Source organism: Clarias gariepinus, chromosome 6, assembly GCF_024256425.1.
Source record: "Clarias gariepinus isolate MV-2021 ecotype Netherlands chromosome 6, CGAR_prim_01v2, whole genome shotgun sequence".
NCBI lineage: Eukaryota > Metazoa > Chordata > Actinopteri > Siluriformes > Clariidae > Clarias > Clarias gariepinus.
In genome coordinates this window covers 18,847,274-18,873,358 of record NC_071105.1, presented here as the reverse complement: position 1 = coordinate 18,873,358, position 26,085 = coordinate 18,847,274, and the positions used below count along the sequence as shown (strand labels likewise).

The window sequence follows — 26,085 nt, the reverse complement described above, 5'->3', positions numbered from 1 at the left end:
ATTTCACTATAATTGGGGGGAATGAACCTCAGTTCAAATAGGCTAAACATCTGGCTGCTTGCCAACTTTATTAATTAAAGAAACAGTAAGTACAAAAGGCTACTTGCTGGACATTAATATTGCATTCTAAAAACAGGCTTTCTTTAGGAAGTCTGTGAATCCTGGCTCATACAAATAACCAAGGCATGCTTCAGTAATCTACTTATGCTTTGGGAATATTTCCGCTTCTAATTTAGTCTAATTACCGCGCTTCCACTGGACACCGTCGTTAAAAGGGTTGCAGATTTTGTTTTTCACAGAAATAACCTATTTAATTTGTTATAATTATGATTCAATCATATTTCCACTTGAATCTATAAAAGTAGATTTTTTTTGGTCTCCACTGAGCCACTTCTCCAGACTAAGAAAAGATGGATGCTTCCTGTTCGGTTTCATTACAAGTTGGAATTTAATTAGATTATTATTATTATAATTTTTTTTGGGGGGGTGGGTAGGGGGGTTAATTGTACTATTTGTTTCACACATGCTTACACATCACTTAAATTTAATTATTATCGCAGTCCAGTTGGCGAACATACTTTATCCCTAACTGATGCAGTGAGGACCTTCTTATTTCTTGAATGGATCTTGTTTCAGAAAATCAAAGGTATTGTCCTGGATCAAGAAAAGAAAACAACTAAGGAGATTGTGCAAGTTTCTGGAATTGAATCAGGAATCTGGCCAATACTTTACATATTAAAACCTCAATGTAAAGTGCTGAAGCATCAACTTGATGCAGGGAATGCAAGCGAAAAACAAACAAACATAAATGATGCTTGTAAATGTACTTTCGTATAAAATCAGCAGATATGTTTAATAGTGAAAGTAAAAACATTACATCATTACATGTTGAGATGAGAACACGCAGGTATGAGACTAAACATTCCTGTGGTCATAAAAAAAACACTTGGTAGTGAGACTAATCAGAAACAAAGAAAAAAAAAAGCCATACATTTGCTAGGAAGCATAAAGATTAGAGTTTGAATCAATGGAAAAAAATCCTGTATTCTGATGATTTAAGGTCGACACTACTAAGAAGAGACGCACATGAAGCGATGCACCCATCATGCATAGTGCTCACTGTACAAGTCTCTACGGTGTACTGAATGACTAGGTCATCCCATCTTTGCACATTTCTCCCTGATGACACGGGAATATTCTGGGAGCATGAGGAGTCATTTTCACACATGAAACGGCTGCCACAGAGTCCTGACCTTAACCCCAGTGAAAATCTTTAGGATGTGCTGTAGAAGACACAGCTGAGTGTTTCGACTCTTCTATTATCATTACAAGACTTCGGCCGAAAATCCCTTTGACTCTGGACTGAAATAAATGCTATGACCTTATTATTACGATAAAGCTGTCGATGAAGGCCACTGCGAATGTGGGCCAAAATCAAAGCTAAAGGGAATCAACAAAATATGTGTGTGCGACTTTTGTGCTGGCCAGGAAGAGGATTTCTTATTATGACACCAAGGGGGGATGGGGCAAAACAGGCTTGAGTGTTCATAGGTTCATCTGCCCCAAAGTCAAGTTTGTCGAGTTATGACCTTTAGTTAAATGTACTAGAATATCCCCACCATTTCTCTCTCTTCCCCTCTCTCTCTCTCTCTCACACACACACACCCCTTTCAGTAACCCATCGGGGAGATGATGCAACAGAGGGCAAAGCTCAGAGAAATCAGTATGATTCAGAAGCTATTTCTCCGTTCATCCCTCTCTCATGTGCCCTCCATTCTCCACACTCCGTCACCCAGGCCAGTGTGAGCACCGGACTCTGAGAGAAAGATATAAGGAGCTGAAGAAACTGTAATAATAACACAGGCACACACACCCGGAGGGAGCTCTCGCTCAGTGCCTTGCGGCTGAAAGCTTTGACCTACCCTGTAAGAGAGGGCACAACCGATTACAGGCCTCTTCTGGTAAGAGCCGAGCAATCGAAAAGCCATTCAACCAATAGACATGCACGCGCGCACGCACCTGCGCGCGCCCGCACGTCTCAACTCATTTCAACTCGGCAAGAGCTGCCAACAACAAATCAGAGCATCGCACCTCAACACAACCCCCAAATAAACCCCGTATGCATGCTCGCTTCTACAGGGAATGTGGAGTTCTGTCACGCCGCATTGCATTTTGGGCCAGTATCGTACTCTCGGGACCGCTCGGCGTCTGTTGCTGTTTGCTTTACATAGAACACTTACAAAATCAGAACTTAATGAAAAAGAAGGAAGAAGGAAGACGATGCCAGTACAGACTACACCTGCAGGCTAGACAGTCTGCTAAAGACTATACTGCAGGCTCGCACTGTAATGGATAAGATGATCAAGATTACTGTTTTTGAAACTGGTGCAGCATAATGCAGCAGTTTTTCTGCTTATTGGGAGGAGGGGACAGAAAATATAGCAAAACAAACCGGATGAGACAGAAATAAAGGAAGTTCTACGTTACTGCAGGTCTAAATCTGTCCTTTATCCTGTATTCGGTAGTTCTGCCATTATTGCGCTCTAATGAAAAAGATGTTGTCAGATTTTTCATTACAGCCGTTCAGAAGTCTCATCGCTCAGGCTTCTTCAGCTGCTGGATGGATTGTGGCTTCCGCTACACTTGTTCCAGGTCTGTCAAAAAGTCCAAAATCATTTCTACTGTAAAAGTCGTGCAGGATTAGTGATAATATTTGAGACAAACATTACATTTCATTGGGATAAAAGTCCATCCAGAAATGTGATGTTAAAAATATCTCTTTGGGATACTGAGTGTAGCTGATGGAAGCACGATTACTAAGAAATGTTTAAGCCAGACACCACACTTAAAGAGGACTGCTATGATGTTATTTACAAAAATTGTCATGATGAAGAGAATGGCCTTCTCCATAAGGCTTTAGGAAACTAAATAGCTAAATTTGGAAGGAGTGGAAATTCAACCTTCAACCCGTTTTCCTAGTTTCCTTATATCCAAGCCCCACCCATCACTGTTAGGGCAGTCTCCCATCAAGGCAACATCAACTACCAACCAGAAAGGGGCAAAGACCATCACAAAAAGGAATAAAGTGCTATCCACCCCTTCCACTTGCATGAGCTCACAGACACCTACGATTGGCTAATTTCACCATGACAGATAAGAGTTAGAGTGGCAACAGTGGGCTGTAGCGTTACCCAGCAATCCAAATGATATGGCGTATTTGCTTTAGTTATGCCACTTGGGTGCCATTTTAGTTTTCATCGTTCTTGTGCAGTTGTTTATTTAGTTAATAAATGGAAAGGTTTGATTTTTGTCATCTAGAACTACAATGTAGCAAAGTGAAAAGATTCGATCGCCCAGCAGAGAAAGCAGACACCAGTACATCACTGGAGCTCAGTGCGACTGGTCAAATAGTTCAAATAAACGGGAAGCACGTGATTTAACGTTCTGAAGTCAATTAAAAACAAATTTACTAACATCAACTTTTTAACTAATCTTAAATTCACTTTGTGATCTTTAACTTAGAGATTAATCAACTGAGGAAGCCAAGAAATGCAACCACAATTAAAACATGATTAACTGTGAAACACTAATTAAACAGCGTTGACGATTTTAATAATTCAGCCTTAATTATTTCTACAATCGAAATCTCACAACTACAGTATGTGAATAAAAAGTGCTGGATTTTCTAGCTTCTGAATAAAACCTAAAGGCCTGGTGTATATAGCCAATTATTTCCTATAATTGCTTGTGAGTGGTTCATAACATATCCACATTAGGAATGTGTCTTTTCCTTAATGTTAATAATCAAACATAGTGTATGTAAAACCTGATTATTTACTTAACGGTTAGGGAACAAAAAAATAAACCAAAAGCGTTTTTCATGCAGTGTAAGCAAATATCATTTTCCTCTACAATTAAACTTGTGTCTTTTCAGTAGCAGTGTACTTGTTTGTGTTTGACAGCTATAATACAGTCAAATAAACAGAATTATTGAAAGCACAGCAAAAGCTGCACTGGATGTCAGATCAACGTGTCGGCCTGGATGCTGTTGTAACAGTACATAGATAAAGTTCACGTCATAAAACTGCCACGAAGTCTTGATGTCATCTGGGTGGCAAAGCATGTTTATAATATGGTATAATACGGATTAAAATAAAATAATAAATAAAAGAGAAATTTCCCGTACGAAGAGATGAATACTCGAGCTAGAGCAGCAGCAGCAGCAAGCAGTATAAAAAAAACTAAAAAAAAAAAGCGGAGCAGGTGAAACATGATTCTGGGGTAAAACAGGCTTAATCTGCAAAGCCAAGCCACCTGATATGTATCTACTGTAATGTAAGACTTTTAATGGAGTTGTACTGCACGTTACTTTTAATGTATTCTCTCGCTTTTGTTCCATGAGACTCGTATCTCATCACTCGCTCCCTCTATAAAACCCGGGGGAAAAGAAAAAAAAAAAAAGAAACGTCTGATTGTAACTAGCAATTTTAACATACAACAAAGAAGGTTGTGGGAGGAACAGAAAGGAAAAAAACAAAAACAAAAAACACTCTCATGCCTTGACTCTTAGAGCAATTGACATGAAATCAACACGGCCCCTCAAACCATCAGCAGTAAAGACATCTTACCTTTTAATAAATCATGCTGTTTCTACAAGGATTTGTTTTACATCAATCGTCATTTAGACACATTCGCTTGTTCCATCACATCAGAACACCTGGTTCTCCGTTCTGATGAAGCAAATAAACCTCACTTATCAGAATTAGCTGGATAGAAAGGTATGATTTAAATCAATTCGATTCAATTTTATTAGTTTATTTTAACAAATGATCATTGTCACAAAGCAGCTTTACAGAATCAAAAGAAAATTATGTATGAGCATTTCATCTTCAAAAAGACGCAGACATGAATGTAAATGACGTAATGTGAGATAGCTCGAATGGGTCCCAGTGCGCCTTTCTAACCTCTACCTGATGGTGCTGCTCTCTATGCCAAAATTCTGTCAGACAAGTATACAGATTCTCCAACACCTGCACACACATTTTTCAAAATCCTTCCACCCACTCATCACCATGAGCGAAAGACTTGCTCTTTGTGTAACGCACTTTAGGAGTGATCTCAGAACGAAGCTACAACTGTGGAAGATTTACACAGTTTTAACATTTGTTTAGACATCATGAAACAAGGAGTTTCATACAACATCCACTGGTGCGTGCTGATTTTAAGGCCTGGTTTATTAACTATTATCTACTGTTTGGTTTTCTTAAATATCAATATAATCAAACAAGATTCCATCTTGAATAAAAAATTTTAAAAAAGTGAAAAATTACTTATTTACTTTCCCAGCACAGGTGTTGCCCCATTAGAGGGTCAAACAAAAAAGTGGGCCTAAGGGCAGAAATATTCTTGCAGTTAAACCATGTGGTCGTAAAGTCAACTGGCAACATCATGAGCATATTTCAAAAATCACCAATTAACAAACAGCACCTCAGATTAGAGCCATTATGAAGGCTTCACAGAGCATAAGTAGCAGAAACATCTCAATATCAACACTGTTCAGATGAGATTATTGCAGATTTTGGATGCCTTCAGCATTGTATTACAATGTATAAAGAAATCCGAACTAGAAGGCATGTCCAAAATTTTGAGTACACTTTGAGTACAATTTTAGTGCACTTGCCAATATGCTACACATGTTACCGGACGATTCCATCAGGGGGCACATGGGAGAATTTAATCAGACAGCTCTAAATAAAGACATGTTAACATTTAAGACATTACTTACCGTGCATCCCGCCAATGATATGCATTGATATGATATGCATAATGACACTAAAGATACTTTTTGGACCTGGTTGCATAACGTCTCGAAACTTTCCACCATTTTGATGTACCTGCTCGCTATGCTGCACCAACCGTTTAAATGCATATTGCATGTTGCTGACACGTATGGGCACAAAGCGGTTATTTATTTGGACGCACACCAAGTGATTGCAGGACATGTGAGGCAGCCATCATGCGTGCATGTACTTTTATGTTAAAACAAGTATATATCTGGCCTTAACCTTCTAATTCTTACCAGAAGGTCAAATCCACTCATTTGATTGTATAAACATTACGGAAATGGATGAATTCCAGGGTGATAAATCCAGAACTCATTTCTAGATATATTTTTTATTTTGTTTAGTCTCTTAATCCAATTTTAGCATTTGGTGCAGTATTGATTAATGCAAATAAAGAACTTACCACAACCTGGCAGTTGCTGCGTATACATGAAAAATGTTTCTTCAATTCAACTAAAATATGGGTGAACTGAGTGATTTAATGAGCGTTTACATGCTCAATTAATTCTAACGTAACTTTTGTGACATGTGCAAAGTGGTTGTGCTCGCTGTGATAAGTTTAATCTGCTGATACTAGATTTTTCTTTTTACATTTTTGAACCATCCAAAAACCATGCAACCACCATCTGAGTTATAATTCAAATTGGTGAGAGCTGTTCTCGCGGAGTTTACCGATCTTAAATGGAAGGTAAAAAAACAAAAAAACAAAACAAAAAAAAAAACCTCACCTAATGTTACCCCCATGTGTGGCAAACGTGCAGAAAGAATATATTTACTCCAATGATCTGATCTAGTGTTTAAATGGTTAATATAACCCTATTGAATAGACTATCGATGGTTTAAACAATCCCCTATCATTCTGACTGAAAATTCATCTTGATTGTGCCGGATCAGGTCAGAATGTTCTGACTGGGGTGTTTCAATTCTGACTGGATCATTATTTTTATTCATAAAGAAATATTAGGGAGCATGTAAACACAACTAATGACAACAATGCCACAAACTGTCCGCATACAGTGTAATCTAAAATTATATGAGCAGAGGCCACATACAGACGGTGTACAGGATGTCTACTTGATCCCAAAATATCCTCTCTCTTTCTCACACACACACACACACACACACACAATATATCATACTCTGCAGAAAGAGTTCTGCCACAGGAAGAGATCAGGTGTCTTTCTGGAGGCCAGTCTGTCTGATGTCTGTCTGTCTGTCTGTCTATCCATCTTTGTCTCCCCTTTCCCCTCATCCTTTATCCATCTCTCTATTCACTTTTTCTCCGTGTTCAGCATCTTCAGCAGCAGCTTTTACTGACTGCAGACCAGCCACCCCACGCCTATCTCTATCAGAAAAAAAAACAATACAAGGATGAATAAAGAATAAACATCTAGAAGCAAATACAGCTCCAAGAGGCATCCCGTCTTTTACTAACACACTCACACACACACCCTTTCGAGCATTAAATCCTCTTTCATCCCTCAGTGCGCTCGTTCTCTCGTGGCCTTGACCCCTGACCCGGCCCCCGCTGTCCGCAGAGGGTGGACAAACAGTCACACAGCCATTTTGGCTCTGACGGAGGACTCCACTGGGCCCCAGTTACCGTGGACTGCCACTGCAGATGGCTTGGTCTCTAATGAAACTAGGGATTGAGCAGTCACTGCCATGAAGCTCTCCTCCTCCTGAGCACTTAGAGTGCATCGCCGCGCAGTCAGAGAGCGGGCACATATGCACAAGAGCACGAGGGAGAGAGAGAGAGAAAGAGAGCGAGGCACGCTTCACTGAATATTTAAGCATGAAGTGAGCTTGACGGTAGAATCGGAACAGGTGGAGCATCAGCTACTGTCTGCTTGATGCACATAGCTATGTATCTGGGTCACTGTAGTACTCGTGTCTGCTTGAGCTTTATTAACTCTTCGCTAGACGTGCCGCCATCAGTTCGGGAAATTACACACAGTAAGCATTATTTATAGTTATTCTTCGCAGAGGTTCAGATAGAGCAAATAAACACACGAACAAGTTGCGTTAGAGGCGCCAGCACTCTTAATTAAATCTAATCTCATTGCATTTTCTGGGCACATAGAAGGTTTTAGGATCATTAAGCATGTTTTCTGACTTGTTTGTACAGGAGATACAGTAAATGATGATGTGACTAACATCATGCGGGTGACTGAAAAAAGTTGCAACATGCTGCCCGTTGGCCCAGGGGCTACCAGTTCACCGCGTCTGTTCCATGTGGTGTACATCACATGACACTATTGAAATAACATGGGCAAAATAGTCACGTCTGATGCACAGTAAATGCACAGGGCAAACACGCTGACTTTTTAACTAATACATAATAATATATACCATCGGCACAGTGGTTAGCTCTGTGGCTTCGCACATCCTGGGTCAAGGGTTTGTCTTGCCATGGGTGTGTGTGTGTGTGTGAGTTTGCATGTTCGCACCGTGGTTGGTGGGTAACCTGTGTGAGAAAACCTCAGTTTCCTTACACAGTCCAAAGACATGCAGATAAGGTTTATTGGACTCCAGGGTTACATTTTCCATAGTGTGTGCCTTGGGATGGTGCGAGATATTGGGATACACACACACACACTTATACATATATGTGTATATGTATATATATATATATATATATATATATATATATATATATATATGTGTGTGTGTGTGTGTGTGTGTACACATTTATCTCACACACACACACACACACACACACTCATATATGTATATGTATATGTATATGTGTGTGTGTGTGTGTGTGCGTGCGTGTGTGTGTGTGCGCGCGTGTGTGTGTGTGTGAGAGAGATAAATATGTGTACACACACCCTATGCATTGTGCATTTATCATGCATATAATATTTTTTATATATCTTTTGCCTGTTATTTAAACAGTGTCATTTGATGTGCACCATTTGGAACAGATATGATGATCTATAAAGATTTTTTAGGCTAGTTAAAAAAGACAGTTAAGCCATAAACAGTGTTCAACCTGCATAAAACTGAGACGTTCAATAAGTGACAAACCCCCATACTTTTATAATAACACGGTGTGTGCACCAAATTATGTGAGCGAAGGTTTAGCTAATAACTTTTGTTTAGTGGCCTTAAAGATTAAATATCTTGCTATAACTTTACAAGTTAACACAAGTGTCAGAGGTTAATTTAAATGAAATGCACCTCAGATAATACAATTTTCGTATCTCAAGATTTCACTCCTCGTTCAAATGAACCGTTTCAGTGTCTATGTAAATGAGCTACTGCTAAGCCAGGCCCACTCGGCTAACACCAACCTGGGAAGGTTAGCATCCTACTGTATATTAGGTGACATTTGCAGAAAAATCTAATTGGCTTGTTAAACGCCCAAGCAAAAAAAAAAAAAAAAAAAAAAAGCAGGGAAGAGACACATGACTAAAAAGTGAATTTTGTTCAATAGGTCCCCTTTAAGCGCATGCTCACTTAGGCCACGTTTGCTCCTAGCAAATCTTCAAACAGCACAAAGACATCTTTCAGAAGGCCCAGGTCATGACCAGGATATTGATGTTTTTAGCCTTTGCTTTTAATGAATTTAAACGTAGTTAAGCAGTAGAGAGGGCTATTTCTATACGTCTCTGGGACAGTCCAACCTCAGACCCAGCCTCTCCTAAATTTGGAAAGATCTGTGAAGTTTTCACTTTTAGGCTTAAAGATGTGTTTATTCCAACATAAAAATAAGAAAAGAAATGTGGTGCATACATTTCATCATAAAAAGCGATTGCTGCCTATTTACATAATGTTTATGTACCGCGCTACAGACAGATGACGAGATAAAAACTGGTGAGTCTGGATTTCTCTGGCATGGTTTGAGTCCACTTGTCCTTTTGGAGTTCAGTCAGTGAACCGAAAGTAGCTTCTGACTCATACACAGGGTGTCACTGAGTGCATGGGAATGCTGTAAAAATCACATGCTAGGGTCTCTACAGCCACTCGCTCTCAACCTGAATACCTTTTGGGGTGGTGGTATTATAACCATCATCATCACCATCATTACCATTAGAGTGGTCATGGCGCTCCAAGTTCCAGTGACTTATAGACTCTACGGCTAGACTTATCGAGTCTACTAAGACACTGTGGTGGTGTTGGTTTTCCCTGGAGCGGGACATTCCACGATTCCACGCTATAGTGAACAGGAAGCCCACGCTTGGCCCAAGTGTGCGATTTCTTTCTGCAAGTTTGAAAATAGCGCATAATTAAATCTAAACTAATCTAGGTTATGATAAAATGATATCCCCTCCTCGTGATTTTCTTTGCTTAATAAAGCAACACAATTTTCACCTTCAGTGATTTATGCAAATAAATATCGCTGCTTCACACTGTAGCGTTAACGTTTTAGTCTAATTAATAGTTGAGTGCGTTCGGAGAAAAAAACTAAAATCTTTTAAGTAATTGACACCAAAAATGTTTTGGAAATGAATTTGCTTTGTTATTGCGCGCTGTGGAAAGGAAAAAAAAAAGAAAAAAAAGCCGGGTTTTTGTTATTTATGTCTTATTTTGTCTGTATCTCACCCAGCTTCTCTCTCTGGCTCACTTCCTGTTCCACACTAAATAAAGCTATCCGCGCCTCAGAAACTACTTCACTCCTCCCTTTTCCTTTTCCCCCCAAACCTTCTGTCTCTCTCGAAAGCAGACTGTGTCTTCTCTTTCCCCTACTGCTTCCTTATTTCCCAAACCTTCTGTCTCTCTCTAAGGCGGGCCATGTGTATGTGCATACTGTACGTGTGTGTGTGTGTGCGCGCGCGTGAGAGAGAGAGAGAGAGAGCGATATTACCTTATTAAGCTGCCTTGCACTCCATGCCTCTACATGAGCATAATACAGTCCCCTGACTATTGTTCAGTGAATCAAATTAAAGCAACATTTGCTCTGCCTCCTCCCTCCCTCCCGTGCTCTCATAGTTTTTTTCTTCAGAGGACAGTTTTCAATTATTTCGCATGTTTCTGGTGCGTCCAGGAGTCACCTGATATCCTGGAGATCATCGTGAAACATAATACAAGTCAATAGACTTCCTAGAGTTTCATGCTGTATGGATCCATGTATCGATCTCAAATGAGGTAAAGCTGCTTAAATATACTGCATGTACACGCCATGACATACGGCGACTTAATTATTTATTAACACGGAAACCTCATCCACACCTCGATCTGATATTCTATGTAGCGTGCCCTGTACTGCTGTAACGGACTGCTTGCCGGCATGGAACGCACCGCGGAAAAGCCGACAGGCAACGTGAATTAGCGATATAATAACCAGCCGGTGCGAGCGTTCTCAGCGTCCGGGCCTGTGTGGGCCTTAATCTTTATAAATGTCCACCCCGAGGCTTCTGTGTGTTTAATATATTAATGCTGTGTGTACGCGAGCCCGTTCGTGATAGGTCTGAGATTGCAGACTGCTGTAAAGACTTTTTCTGCGTGGCGAAAGTCAAGCCTGAATGCAGTTCTATCTGCCCCACGAGAACACACACACGCTCGCGCGCACACTTCGCTGCACAGAAAATGCGAGCAGGCGAAAAAGTACCCAATAAAGCAGGACGAGCAAGCTTGCTGCGAGTGCATTTTCTCTTTTAACCCATTAACACACGAGCGCATGCACACGCGTGCGCACGCGTGCACACGCGGCTAATTATGAGGATAGTAAAGCTTGCTGCTAGTGCATTTTTATACCACACACAGCCGGGAGTAACTCCGATACAAAACATGCATGATGGGGATGAGAGGTGAAATAATTAATTCGTATGCATTACAATTGGATAATGAAACATCCCGCGTCGATGCACAGAATCTGGCGGTCATGCAGACGTGGGCAATTTTTTTTTTTATCTGGGAAAAAGGGCAACATGGAAATAATGGATATGTTTATCATAGTTGAGGAGAAAGAAGCCTAGTGTTATTAAAAGAAAAAAAAAGTGTTAATATTGTTATTTTTATAAAATACAAAATAAAATCAGGTGGGCGGCACGATGGTTTAGTGGTTAGCACTGTGTCTTCGCACCTCAAGGGTCGAGGGTGCGATTACTGCCTTGGGTCTGTGCGCATGGAGTTTGCATTCTCCCCGTGCTTGGTGGGTTTCCTCTGGGTATCCGGTTTCCTCCCACAGTCCAAAGGTTAGGTTTATTGGTGTTTTCATATTGCCCATTGTGTGCGCGTGCGTGTGCGCATGCGTGTGTTTCCTGCAATGGATTGGCACCCTGTCCAGGGTGTACCCCACATTGTGCCCAAAGCCTTTAGGAATAGGTTACCACAAGTCCCCACAACCCTGTACAGGATAAGCGCTATAGACGATGAAGATTCTTTAAGACGAACCCCAGCAGAGGTTCGTAAGAATTGTGACTGATCATATCACATCACTCACAATCACTCGGATCGAATCAAAAGATCTCAGGAAGCTGTGGTCAGCGTACAGGATCAGTCAGGATACAGGAAACTTGCTCAAGGACTCAACCAGTACTGGGGCTTGAACCCCTGACCTTCCAGTCGGTAACCGAGATCCTCAACCGTTTGAGATGAACAATAGCAAGAGATGAAGCGTCTCTCACTCTGCTGGGGTTTGTCTTCGTCTGGACGGGTTTGGGACGCCTACTGTAGCTCTGACTGGTGAAAAGTACTCACTCTATAATGACTCCTAAACACCACATTTGCATAAGATACATTCGAATTCGATTTACATGTCAGAAGATACCGCTTAATAGTAACATCTGGCCGGCACTGGATTAGCGACCCATGCACGCGCTACACTCCGTGCGCTCCCCACAGACACCAACAATCTCTGCTACTTCCTCTCAAGCTTTTTTTTTTCCCCTTCCTTCCTTCTTTCTTTTTTAACTTCACACCTGCTAGTTTTCCATGGAGTGGGAAGTTTCCCCAAACACGGTGGAGCAGGGGCAAGTCCAAAATTTTGTAGTTAGCGCTCTCCTATTCCATTTTATAGCATCCTTCAGTGTAGCTTTGAAAAGCACATTTATTCTCGCGGGCTAGAACGTCTAAGATCTGTAGTATCAGGTTTTCTGCTTTTGTCCTGTCTTTGTCTCTTAGGCGCTTCCACTCGCTGCTATATAAATGCAGGTGACTCGATTTCACAATGTCTCTATACACACTTAGAGATGACAGGACGGGATGAAAGCGTCTTTTATTTATTTTTTTAGCGGCACCATATGGGGACTAACTGCAGGTAGGAAAAAAAAAATTAAGATCTGTTATAATGTTATAATTTTAGCGTTGTCCCTAATTTGCATAGACTTGAGAGAGTCTTGGTGTAAATGTCACCAAGCTGTGCGGCTGCTCTGTCGCTTTCTAACATATAAACACACTCTCAAACGTGTGTGTGTGTGTGTGTATATACATGTGTGTATCTCACACAACACTAGTGCATAAAATGTGTGGAGCTTTGTCAACTGCTTGGGTACAGGGTCATACAAGACTCAAGTTCGCACATGCACGAATGTGTACACACACACACACACACACACACACACACACACAATCCAGTCATGTGGAAGTCTACCTGAGCAGATTTGACAACACCACTATCCTTGCTGTTACCATAGAAACATTAGGGTGGGAAGGGGGGGTTGGGGGGGTGACAGGAAGAAAGAGTTAGAGAACATGAGATGAAAAAGTGTGAGAGCGAGCGAGCGAGAGTGAGAGAGAGAGAGGGAGTGAGAGAGAGAGAGAGAGAGAGATGTATGTGGGAAGACTGAAATATCAGAACTACAGGAAGGCTTGAGGCGGATGGAAACCCAATCGTTCTTTTCCTTCATCGTCTTTCATCGAAGATGGACAGAATGCTGAGAGGGAGGGGAGTGGAGGAGAGAGAGAGGACATGTGAGGAGAGAGGAGAACGAGGACAGGAATGTCTAACATAAACAGCACTGAGGGTGAAATAAACCCGAGCTCAAGTACAGACCTGACAGCAGCAGCAGCACGCAGGGGTGTGTGTATATGCGTGTGTGTGTGTGTGTGTGTGTGTGTGTGTGTGTGTGTGAAGAATTAAAAGCCCCCTGCATGGGGGCAGTCAGAACAGGATAATCATGAATATTTTAGCACAAATGAAAAGATGAAATGAAAAGACGACACGCTTTCGCTCTCAGCAGCTGCACTCTGCACTGCTCCCCTCAGAACTGCAAAAAAAAAAAAAAAAAAAAAATGACTTAAAGGTCAGAGAAAAGATACAGTGAGAGCGTGTGCGCACGTGTGTGTTTTTTAATTTAGGACACGGAGGCATCTTATTATCAGATTCCGGGCATGACCCCGAACAGCACAACAGACACAGCTTTCAGTATGAGTGAGCGTGCACGTGTGAGAATGTGTGTGTGTAGGGGAAGTATCTAGGCCATGACCGTGTGAGCAGCGAACGAAACTCGTGGCATATGACAGCCATGTGATAACCGCACTTACGCGCTGCAAACACATTTCTGACTGGTAACCGAGTCGAAGAACTCCTCACGTGCCTGGCAGGAAACCACAAATGCAAAAGCATGTGCAGGCATTTGAACACAAAGCATGTGTGCAGGCGACGCCGGCCGTTTCTCTGCCACACACACATTCCAAAAGGACACGCGGGCAAAACGAGAGCGCGGGCAGGAGGCGCATCTTCAGCCGGCGGTAGAAGGAACTGTAAATTCGCATTTCTATCCGAGATCCACGGATTATGACATGGTTATGTGGCTGTGATGGCGCGTTTATACCACAAAGGCTTCTTGAAAGCAAAATGAATACACAATGATGTTTGATTGTAGCGGAAAGTTGGAGGAAACTTCATTGGATGACTCATTCCTTCCACGCCCGTCTCATCCTAAGCCTGTATTGTTAAGTTTTGTCAATTCAGGTTACATCAGCCTATGGAGTGTTGGCATATACAAACAATTCACTGACAGACGGCGTCTGGTCGAAAATAAATAACAGTTTTAAAAATTGCACACTTATAGTTCCTTGGACTGCTTTTAGTTTTGATTATAGTGTCATTCACCTGGCCATCATTTCACCAACCTTATGCAATGTCTTAACATTTCTCTCCAAACAGAGCTGCATTCATTTTAGATTGAGATCTTGTATTGATAATGAATTGAAGCACTCAGTAAAGTCTTCTCCAGCACATCATATTCAATAGATTCACGGTCAGGGCTCTGTGGAGGCGATTTCTTGTGCTCCCAGAGACACACTTTCACAATTTGATTCCTGAAAGAAATCAGGGTCGCTGGTCATTCCGTACTGTACAGTACATTCAGATCATCAGCTGACTGCATCTTACTGCCACATAACGGCTCCGACCTAGACCTGAACTAAACCAACTCCCGGTCATAACGCTGCCTCCAGACATGTCCCCTGGGCACTATGCACGATGTGTGCTTTGCTTTATACGTTTCCCTTCTTACCCTGACACAATCATCACTCTGGAATAGGGTAAGTCTGGACTCAGCAGGTCACATGACCCTTTCTCCATTGCTCCAAAGTCCACTCTTTATGCTCCCTAACAGATTACAAGTGGTTTTCTTATGGAGACACAGCTGTTTAGTCCCAATCCTGTAAGTCATCACATTGTATTCCTCACGACACATTGTTTTTATCATGCAACTTCGAATGTTTCAATGATCTCCAATCACCGGTTTATTTTTCCACGTTCCTTTCAAGAAGTTATTGCTTCAGCACCATCCTTCCAGGTTTTATTAATGCATTGGACAGTTCCTAACACGATTTTAGTCATTTGAGCACTCTCCTTAGTTGTTTTCTTTGCTCCATGCTTAACCAGGTAACTGCAGTCATTAAAATGTGTTAGTCATTTCAATCATTCCAACCATTAAAATATTTTTAAGCCTTTGCTTATTTAACATCAGACAGAGACTCTTATTTTGGCCGTGTATTTGCCATAGTGAAGCACTTGGCCTTTGTTCCTTTCTCAGTACATGTAAATCTCTCGAATAGTTCATATTATAAACTCTGTTGAGACTGATGTGAAAGAACAGAGCGGCAAAAAACATATTGCTCAAGACGTGTTAACTAGCTAGGCTTTTAATCCAATGAGATTAATACGATTCATTTAAATAAAAAAAGGAGGGCATTCCTTTTAATTCCGAGTATTAACAGATTAACATATAAAAGTGCTTAAACAGCAAGAAGCCTTTTTATTTTTTAGATTAATTAGGAACGATAATTCGATCTCTGTTAGGATTAAGTGTCATTTTGGTACGCTTCAAGGTAATGAGCTACATTCCACTAAAGCACAGACAAACAGACATGGAAAAGAGTGAGAGAGAGCGAGAGAAAGAGAGAGAAAGAGAGCGAGAGAAAGAGAGAGACGAAAGTAGACAATTTGTGGTATAGCAGCTATCAAAAGGAGAAAGTCGACTCTGGGGAAAAAGAAAAAAACTAATAACGGGCAGGTCACTAATATCTAACACTCACACGCTCGTGTCCTGGTGAACAGAGTTAACAGTGTGGCAGGAAGAAGCTTCTCGTTTTCAGCTTCCCGGTAGTGAATTCTGGGAGTTTTGACCTGCCGATCTAATCCCAGTACATCGCGCACCTCTCTCCTCTGTATACTGAACTTTCCCCCATAAAGGACAGGAGGTCGGCGCCCTAACACAACTTTGAGACTACAATTAATGAGCTCAAACGCACACACGCACGCAAACGCACACACACACCTGTCTCCTACAAGGCCCTGAACACCACGGTAATAAAGCAAGCTTTTGGCATTGTTTGGAGAGGACGCTGAGATTTATGGGATTGGGAGTTCGTTCCAGACCGTGTCCCCCTGAGGAGATGCCCAGGAGAAGCGCAGCATCCAAAACACAGATGGACGAGTTGATGTTGAGGCCAAAACAGGAAGCTGGAAGCTGGTTTCTCAGGAAGCTGGTTTAAGAACCTGACATAAGCTTTTAGAATAAAGAAATCTGAATGCGGAAATTAATCAGATTATATACGTTTTCCTCAACAATAAATCTGTTCTCTTATTACTAAGGGTTTATAAAAAAAATTAAAAAAAATTTATTAAAAGCCTCCAAATCTTTTGTCTATGTGATGTCAATCTCATTTGATATATAAAATCTGTAAAAAATTTTAAATGTTACTTGATGTCTTTTTGTTATTTAATTTTTGTTTGTTTATCTATTTATTTTAACTAAATGTAACAGATATTTAAAGAAAATAATTGAATCAAATAGCCTAGTTGTGAATCTCAAATAGTAATTTAATAAACCTAGTGCACTACATAGCATTGCGCACTACATAACACCAAGTACCCTATGTAATGTGCGTAGTACAGCGTGGGCCACACTGTATATAATAAATGGGACGCCATTTGTAATCGGGTCACGCTGTGCTTGTTTAGAGAAACAGATTTTTAAATATGATGAGCGTTACAAATATCTGGTTGGGTATAACATCTAGGTGAAAGGAATGACATCATTGCCATTGATAAATGTCCTAATGTGGTTGCAAACTTAAAAAAAAAATAATAAACATCTTTTAAAGGAACAACATTTTTTAAAGAAATGTTGGATTGGCAGTAGCGATGTGGGTCGGTAACCATTCCATAGGGAAAAACCCATCAAGCACCATGATGAAACTGGCTCTCATGAAGACCTTCCCATCATTTCCACCATTCCATCATGGGAAAGCAAGACCAAATCTTGCCTATGCTGCATAAAAGAAATGTATTATACACTAAGTAGCTGATGCATCTTAAGAAACAACTTTTCAGAGAAGATTATTACGTATTTCGGATGTCTTCAGCATAATTTTACATTGTGGGGGGAAAAAATTAGGAAAGACCACAGAATTAGAAGGTGTGTCCAAACTTTTGATTGGTACTGTACATCACAGGACAACTCGCATAAGCACCTGTTACCAAATATATTTACAGTAGAAAACATGACGACTAGTATTCACTATTCTACACGTACTCCTTTAAACCACTTTTGTACATCACTCTCTTCATGTTAAGATTTTTTTCTTTGTTGGTGGTTTACTTGCATCGTTCATCCTACAACCAAAGTGCAACCCACATTCCTGGCCTTTTACCGGGAAAACTGAACGCGTCACATGAGATACATGGTTTGCACAACCGCGTTTTGAGCATGTGCAGTAGTTATCAGCAGTATACACGTGTGCTGCTCTGATTTCTTTTGTGTGCGCCTTTCTGCTACACAGCAGTTGCCCGGGTGCACACAAAGAGGTGCGTTTTAGAAATTTTTAACGATTAAAATCGATTGCGATTTTTCCGTAATCGTCACTAGAAATGCACAGGAAATCAACTAAAAATCGACTATGATCCATGATCGTCCCATCGACGGTTTGTAGTTGTAGTGTGTAGCATGATGGACTGGACGAGTCGTAGTGTGAGTTGCTGTGCTGTTGCTACGCCTCATGCCTCAAAAAGTGTCAGTTAAAGGATGAAACACTAATGTTGAAGACGTAGACGTCTGAGCAGTGAAATGTGCGCGCGCGCGTGTGTGTGTGCGTGTGTGTCATTCTGGGCCAAGGATAATTTACCTCTGCAGCTCCAATTATGGCCTTTCCTTTGGACTCTGTCACAGAGCAGTATCATTTAAGTAATTGCTTTGGACTCTGGGTGCGCCAGCGTGCACCCACACACACACGCAAAATAAAAAAAAAGATTCCTGGAGTCCAGGAATGAGGTGTGAAGCAAAACTGGACCGAGCAGTGCTTTTTCTACTGATCTATTGTAACCAGGCACCCTGTGTTGTTAAGCCCTCTGTTAAACAAACCCCGTGCAGCAAACCACTCCTCATCCATTATTCATTACTCCCTGCACGTCTCTTCATCTTGACAGATTAGCCCCTCGTTCTCTGGTGTGTTGGGTAAACGAGTGCATCATTAAAAAGGAAAGAGAGATGGACACTGCTGACTTCATTCTGCTTCACCGAGCGAAGGCCGATTCATTTGGGGCTCTGTGCGGGATCTGCTTTTGTGGACATTAGAATCAGCATTCTCCGACACCAGCTGGTGCACGGCTATATGAGCTACTCGCATACGCGAGATTGAAGATGCGCCGCGGAAGCGGCCAAATTTTTACCAATACAATCATTTCACTTTTTTTATTGGTAAATTTCAAATGGCCGCCATCATCAATTTTAACTGCATCCGCATGGCTAACGGTCTCCCTGAACGATGACGGCAACAAATAAAACCAGGAAATGTGTGGAAATATCATTTCTTACAATTACACTGAACTGGCTTAGACTGATTAATCCATCTGCGCTTATTTAAGCCAACTGCACAGTTTTATAAATTTAACATGTTTAATGTGTAAACTATCATTAGGGCGAATGATTCCTTATGCAAATCGAAACTTCACTGTATGACTTTAGCTTTATCTCTCTATTATATTTAATCACTCGTACCCATGTCACCCTGTATATCCAGTTCAAAGAAGGGAAAAGAACAACGTACGCCTCATGTACGAATCTAAACATGAACAAATGCATGCTTAAATATTCGCACAGAGTTTACATAAGAAATTTGTTATTCATGAAATTCTAGTTTAAAAAAAAAAAAAAAAAAAAAAGTTGTTCAGATACTACGGGAGCTTTTGAGTTTGTGTAAATTTACATAATACTCAATGATGTAAACCTCAAGTGACAGGCTTCAAATTATAATTAGCAATGAGCTACTGCAAATTTCTCTACAGATTACACTGCTAGATTTAAATCACTTCATTAGTTCAACTGCATGCACAAATTTAAGGAAAATTTTTGCGACGTTTTGTTTCATATTAATGACTTGGAAGAAGTTCATCTTCAACAGATCCATCAATTAAGACAAATAAGAATGAGAAGAACAGAAATAGCACCACATGACAGGAGGAGTTAAGCCCAGCTCACTGTTCCGCTACCAATTCGCGGATGGTGACGAGCTCGGTATGAACGCGGATTACCGGGTTGACCTGTAGTGATCCGTATCTAGCCAGCATGAGCTTTTGATCGGGATGGAGAGAGTTCCCATAAGCCTATCCGTGGTCATTTGTGGCCTTGCGGAGCCAGTATTAGGAACCACAATGAAGGCATCCCTGGCGAATGAGCATGTTAAAATCAACACTGTGCGCAAGTTAACAAACAGTGGGATCCGCGGTTTTAAATCAGAGCAGTTCTTGTAATAATACCACCGGTAGAACTGGTACTGGTTATCAGAGGCCTTTATTTAGAGACCTGTAAACACTCGTGCCACACAGTGAGCTATTTTAAGCAATAATTGTTATCCTTGGCAATCCTGCACAAATAATCGGCTTTTCCTCTGCATTCAGTGTTTTGCTCCTAACTCCACAGCTAACGACATCAGAGCAAACACAGCAAACACACACGATTTGGACACTATAGAGAATCATAGCTAAAATCAAAAAAGAGGAATAAGGAAGCTGATGCACTGCAGTGGCTGAGCTGCGTTACCGGAAACATCCTTTCACTATGCAGTCGTCTCTCTCAGTGAGCTTTGCTTATTTATGGAGTTTATTGCACATCACTTTACATACAGTATTGTGCAAGTGTCTTGACCAATCCCCCATTTCTTTATATTAAATTCAAATATATAGATCAAATTAAAGAAATGGGAACAAATATATTACTGTGTGGCAAAGTGGCTCAAGTTACAATTAAAACATGTAACAACTTCAGCAGCAACCTCATTTCCCCTCTCATCTGTTCCAACCACTCAGCATTCAGCCTCAGCAGTATACTAATCACCAGCCTGATCATCTGCATGAACCTGTTTTTCACTGGTTCATGCTTACGTTGAATGGATTTTAGGCTTGAATGATTCAGAGATCACTGTGTGGCTTAACAAGAACAACCACGACATTTCTCTGAAACTGGTCAGGTACAGAGACTGGGTTGAAATTGAGAGCCAACAACTTGCCTTCAGGAAGCTTGGAGTGCCGTTCTTTACAACTACAAGAACATGTGGCTATCTGGAAAAAAAATATGAAGAAATAAGGGGTTACTCGAATCTTAAACAGTACACTGCACTGTAATTCAGGTCTACAGGGAATGTCCTTAATATCTTATGGGTTTTATCAGATTTTATACATGCGTCTGAACTTTCGAGGACAGTGGCATTGTGCCATCCGTTACGAGGTGACAGGAGTTCCAGATCACATGTGATTAGTGTGAGAGACAGATGCAGACCATATTAATATGAATGAGAACACGGGGTATAATTAACAACCTTATTACGGAGAGTTGGGGGGGGAGGGGTCGTGGCGTCGTATAGCTAGACAGAGGTAGTGTGTGCTTGAATGAAGTAATTCAGGATGACAGCGGAGCCATTTAGCCAGAAAACAATGTGTCGGAATGACCTATTCAACCCACTCAAATGCTGAGAGAGAGAGAGAGAGAGAAAGAGAGAGAGAGGGAGAGAGAGAGAGAGGGGAAGCGATTGAAATAACGATGAGAAAGGACAGTGAGGACAGTAACCTACAGAGAAGACAAAAGATATAACTAGTATGAAACTTGCCAGACAGACATGGTGTGTGTAGCGGTATAATTGTATGCCTGGTTGACTGAAGTGCAGGGTGTGTGCGCGTTCCTGTCCGTCTCCGCCTTCCTGGATTGCTGTGCTGTACTGTACAGTCCACACCATCCATCTGTCCCCCGGCTGACCGGAAGCCCAACAAAGCGCTTGAAGAGTATCCTCCTCTTGCTTTGTCCCCTCTCCACCCAACACTCAAAACCCTCCTGTGACAATTGGAGGGTACACTAACCCTGACTCGCGAAACCGTCATCGACCGAGTCCAAGTGACTCTGCATAAACATTACTCTTTAAAATATGTAAATTCAGTTAATTAGACGTCTTTTATCCCCCGCTTCACCGGGTGCCCGTGTCTGACCGGGTTGCGTCCGCTCGCGTGCCCCTCACCCAGACGCAGCTCTGGCGCTCTCAGCCTGATTGAAGAGCCCTCGGAGGGCCAGACAATCACGACACTCGCGAGGGGAGCGCGGGAGAGAGCTCGCTGATGCTAAAGTGCACTCTGCATAGACATGAAGAAGGGTTTGGATGGACAAAATGAGAAGGGGGCGAAAAAAAAACATCAAAAGGACGTGTTATTTGTATGGCGTGCATGTGTGTTTAAAAGTAAAGAGGCATATTTAAAAGCGAGGGGTGGAAGCAGCAGTGCAGCTCACAAAAATGCAAAGCTCCATTATAAGTCCATCTCCATCTGAAATCTCTCTAGTAGCCTCTTCAACTCGCTCGCTCGCTTTCGCTCCTGGGTATTGGCCACAGCCTGTCCTCCATTTCACATCTCAGTGAATTTATCATGTGACGCTTCAATGCTCCCTTCTGCCTCTACCCATCTCTCCTCTCCGTGCGCGCGCACACAAACGTGCGCGCACAAAACCATAATGAAAATGTCAACGAGCATGCGAGCCACCATATGTGAATATGGAAATATCCACTTGCTACATAAAGTGCTCAGCTAGCTGTAGCATATGAGCCATGTCAATCTAAACACGGAATGCAAGGAGACAGCGCGCCGCTCTTCCTGTTCCTCCAACGTATGAATAATGCCTCAAGGATGCGCGGAGCAATCGGGACTGCAGGGATCGAAACGATTCGTTCTCGAACCGCATCTTAAATGATGTAGGAGCATTCTGAGGAAGCTGGCGATGAGGATTTACCAGCTGCATAGCCAAACATCGTCATGCTCTTCACTGGAGGAAAACAGGACAGGTCGAAATGAAGCGCTGCCAAAAACACTCGTCCGGAATTTAATTGAATTGGTGAATTGCAGAGCAAAAATAAATAAATAATGTACAAATACAACACATTAAAATACCCTGTACTGTATGTAAAATGAAAGAAATAAGAATAGTCCCCCCCTACAGTAATGAACGGTGTGTCCTGACACCCCTCTATGGGAACCAGCATCAACCTTTTCAGGAATTCTATCTATAGTAGCTCTTCTATTAAACTGGACTATACTGGGCCAGTCTTGGGCCTCGCCACTTAATTCTTTATGCACACTTTTTTTTTTTTTTTTGGAGGAATTCCAAAGCTGCAGCTCTTGTGGGATATTCCTAGTCTGCCATGGTCCGGACATACCAAAAGTGGTCCAAAAAACTTGGAATGAGGTCATGGGTGGGGAGCGAAGGCTGGCCCGTGTAGTCCGACCCAATAGAAGAGCTATTGTAGCTCAAACTGTTAAAAAGGTTAATGCTGGTTGTGTTAGAAAGAACACACAGGCAAAAGTGGGGACTTACTTAAAGTAATCTTACACCGGTGGTCATGGTTGATCGATGCATGTGTGTAATTAAACATTACGTATGAACGCAGCGAAATAAAAGCCACTCTGCGGGTCAGCACAGCACTAGCAATAAAATGGCAGATGACAGGACAGCCCAGTGGCAACACACACTAACCACTTTCACAGCCCACAACCGAATCCACCCATCAGAACACAACCACAACTCGGCCTTCGAGTGAGCACGAGGCCGTCACAGACGGTGGTCCAGTTTCGGAGTCCAAATCTGAGCAAACTCATACTTTTGGTTTGTTTGCGCTTTGGTTTACATAATTTTAATTAACCAAACTAAATCTTTAGAAATGCTGACTGAGGGGTGCACATGACTACATGTATTTGAATGGAACTCTTTTACATCTATTAGTTAAAAATAAAGCAGCGGGGGAGAAATAAAAACAAGCATTTGCTAGGTCCGTCTAAATATAGAGAACATACAGACAGCTCTGTCCTTTGGCCATCTACCCTAATATTGTGCAGGTCCCCTCATGATGTCCCCATGAGGCATGGACTTCACAAAACCTCTGAAGGTGTCATGTGGTGTCCGGCACCAGAATATCAACATCAGATCCTTTAAGTTGCGAGGTGATGCCTCCATGAATTGAACGTGTGTGTTTCCAGCACGTCCCACAGAAGATCAAGAAGAATAGGAACTGGGGAATTTGCTGGTCAAGTCAACAAGCTTGAACTTTTTGTTATGTTTGTCAAACTATTCCTAACCTGAAACTACTTCTGGATTATCCTGCTGAAAGAAACTACTGTCATCAAGGAATTCCTTTTTCATGAAGGTGTGCACCTGGTCATAAACAATGTTTAGGTAGGTGGTATGTGTTAAATTAACACTCAATTGACTGCCAGGACCCGAGGTTTCCTAGCAGAACATTGCCTCTGCCAGATTTCTTCCCACAGTGCATCATGATGCCATGTCTTCCAAATTTAAACAGACGAACGCAGCTATTTGTCACTACAGTAGATCTATGGGATCGAACCAGAGCGGCTAGATGTGGTTTTAAGGCTATGGCTAATTGGTGTATATGACAAATTTGGTTTGATTACTGCAGGTGGGTCGATTCAGACTTGGATCGATTTCTTGCAGCGCTTGAGCTCACTTTGTACCAGACCAAAACCACCTCCCTTAGATGGTTTCGAAGCTGTTGCTTTGGGCCGCCGCCAAGTGTAATTGCCGTGTTCTCATTTGCCTAAATGAATCTCACTAAAAGAAAAAAAATAAAAATAAGTACCAGGGATCGGGTTCAAATGCTGCATATGTCAGAGCACCTTCAGGCATGACACGGAGCAGAACTAACAGTTAAGACACTTTTGGCACTGAATGAAATTCTCGACATTAGACACAGTCGGTTAAATTGCACTGACAGACTGATTGCATTCATGTCACATTTGGCCACAGCCGCAGAAAAACTTTAACGAGAACACTTACAGTCCAGCCACAAATACACTTGTTAACGTGTAGGATACAGTTGTGGGTTACAGGTCTATTTTAAGAAGTGACGAACTGGGTGTGTCACTACCGTATGAAATGAGCTACATTCAATCAGGCATTGTCGGATGTTCACTCACTATGTGAAATGCGAGGTGTAACTAAACCAAAGCAAACAATATTTTAAGACCTTGATGGCTACAGCCCATTTTCTTTCACATCCAGCATGTCTGGGAACCACCCAAGCCATGAAAAAGTCCTGTCTCCAGAAAACACCTCCTTGCTGCAGGCACATTCCTAAACAGCACAGTCATGGGAATGAAGCAGAATAGGTGCGGTGTCTCTTACCTTCTTCAGGCGGCCGGAGCGCGTCCCCGAGAACACCACGGTGTTGCCACGGTAGTCGTATGCTGCCACCGAGGTCATACCATCATCCTTATCTATGAAGAGCGGGATGCCCTCGATGGTGCTGGTGCCACCCAAAGGCTGGTTAAAGTCCTGCCCACAGAAATTGTCATCAATCTGCAGGGGCTGTAAAAATGAGAAAAAGAGAGACAAAGAAATAAGATTATAGTGTTTATTTGCATGTGTGTGTGTGTGTGTGAGAGAGAGAGAGAGAAAGAAAGAAAGATTCCACGATAAGGAACATCAGGGTGGGAACGGAAGCAGGTCACGGCGATTAAAACAAAGCTTTGAGATGCCTAGGTACAGTATGTACACACACACTCCCTGGTGTCACTCTGGCAAGTAGGAAAGTCCAGTCTAAGCTGTATTTCAGGAAAGACTTAAGGTCTTATGAGGACAGCATGTTGGAATGTAACAGGACGGAACAAAAAGGGTATGAAATCCAAAATCCGTCTCCCAAACGGCATTATTCCATTTCAAACCCCCATTATTTTGTTTACTAAAAATACCCAATTACCATTTGATGGTGCCTACATCTTTGGCAACATCTGTTACTGACAGCTGCAAGTTCATGTCTGCACGTTTGCGTTCAGGCTGGTGTTAAATTATACACGAACAGAGTTTTACGTCCTCTAGCTGAAACACACAGAGCTTCCTGCTGATACTGTGTGCTCTTCGAGACAACTTTTTTCAGGTTTAAACAAATTTCCTTAAAAAAAAAAAAAAAAAAAAAAAATTGTCTTCAGGGCCTGAATACCAAGGACGGCCAAGGGCAAAAACAGATTCCTACAAAAGCTTGACATGCAATCACATCCTCTTATCTAGTACACCCTGGATAAATTAACATATGGCTATTTGGAGCACTAGCTATTACACCACTGAGGCTTTTATATTAAACATCTCACACAATTGACTGTATACAGTACGTGCCGAGTGTCAAGCGTCATGGGATTTTGGAAATGATCCTGAAACAAAGCTCGGTTTGGGTTTTACGACTTGGCAGACTGAATGTTTTTTTTTGGCTGATATTATATTGTCTTTATTTACACCAAGGTGGAGTGTTAGTCATTAAAATCTAATCCGTACAGTTTAGCTCAGATGCTTGCATAGCACAT

At 41.7% G+C, this 26,085-nt stretch overlaps 1 protein-coding gene across 1 annotated transcript in view; it reads right to left on the bottom strand.

The window, feature by feature from the left end:
• plxna1b (plexin A1b) overlaps positions 1-26,085 on the bottom strand; it is a 197,610-nt gene that overhangs the window by 114,300 nt on the left and 57,225 nt on the right. Inside the window, exon 3 of the mRNA XM_053497844.1 lies at positions 24,914-25,096. Coding sequence (XP_053353819.1) covers positions 24,914-25,096 — 183 coding nt within the window. The remainder of the gene's footprint in view (positions 1-24,913; positions 25,097-26,085) is intronic.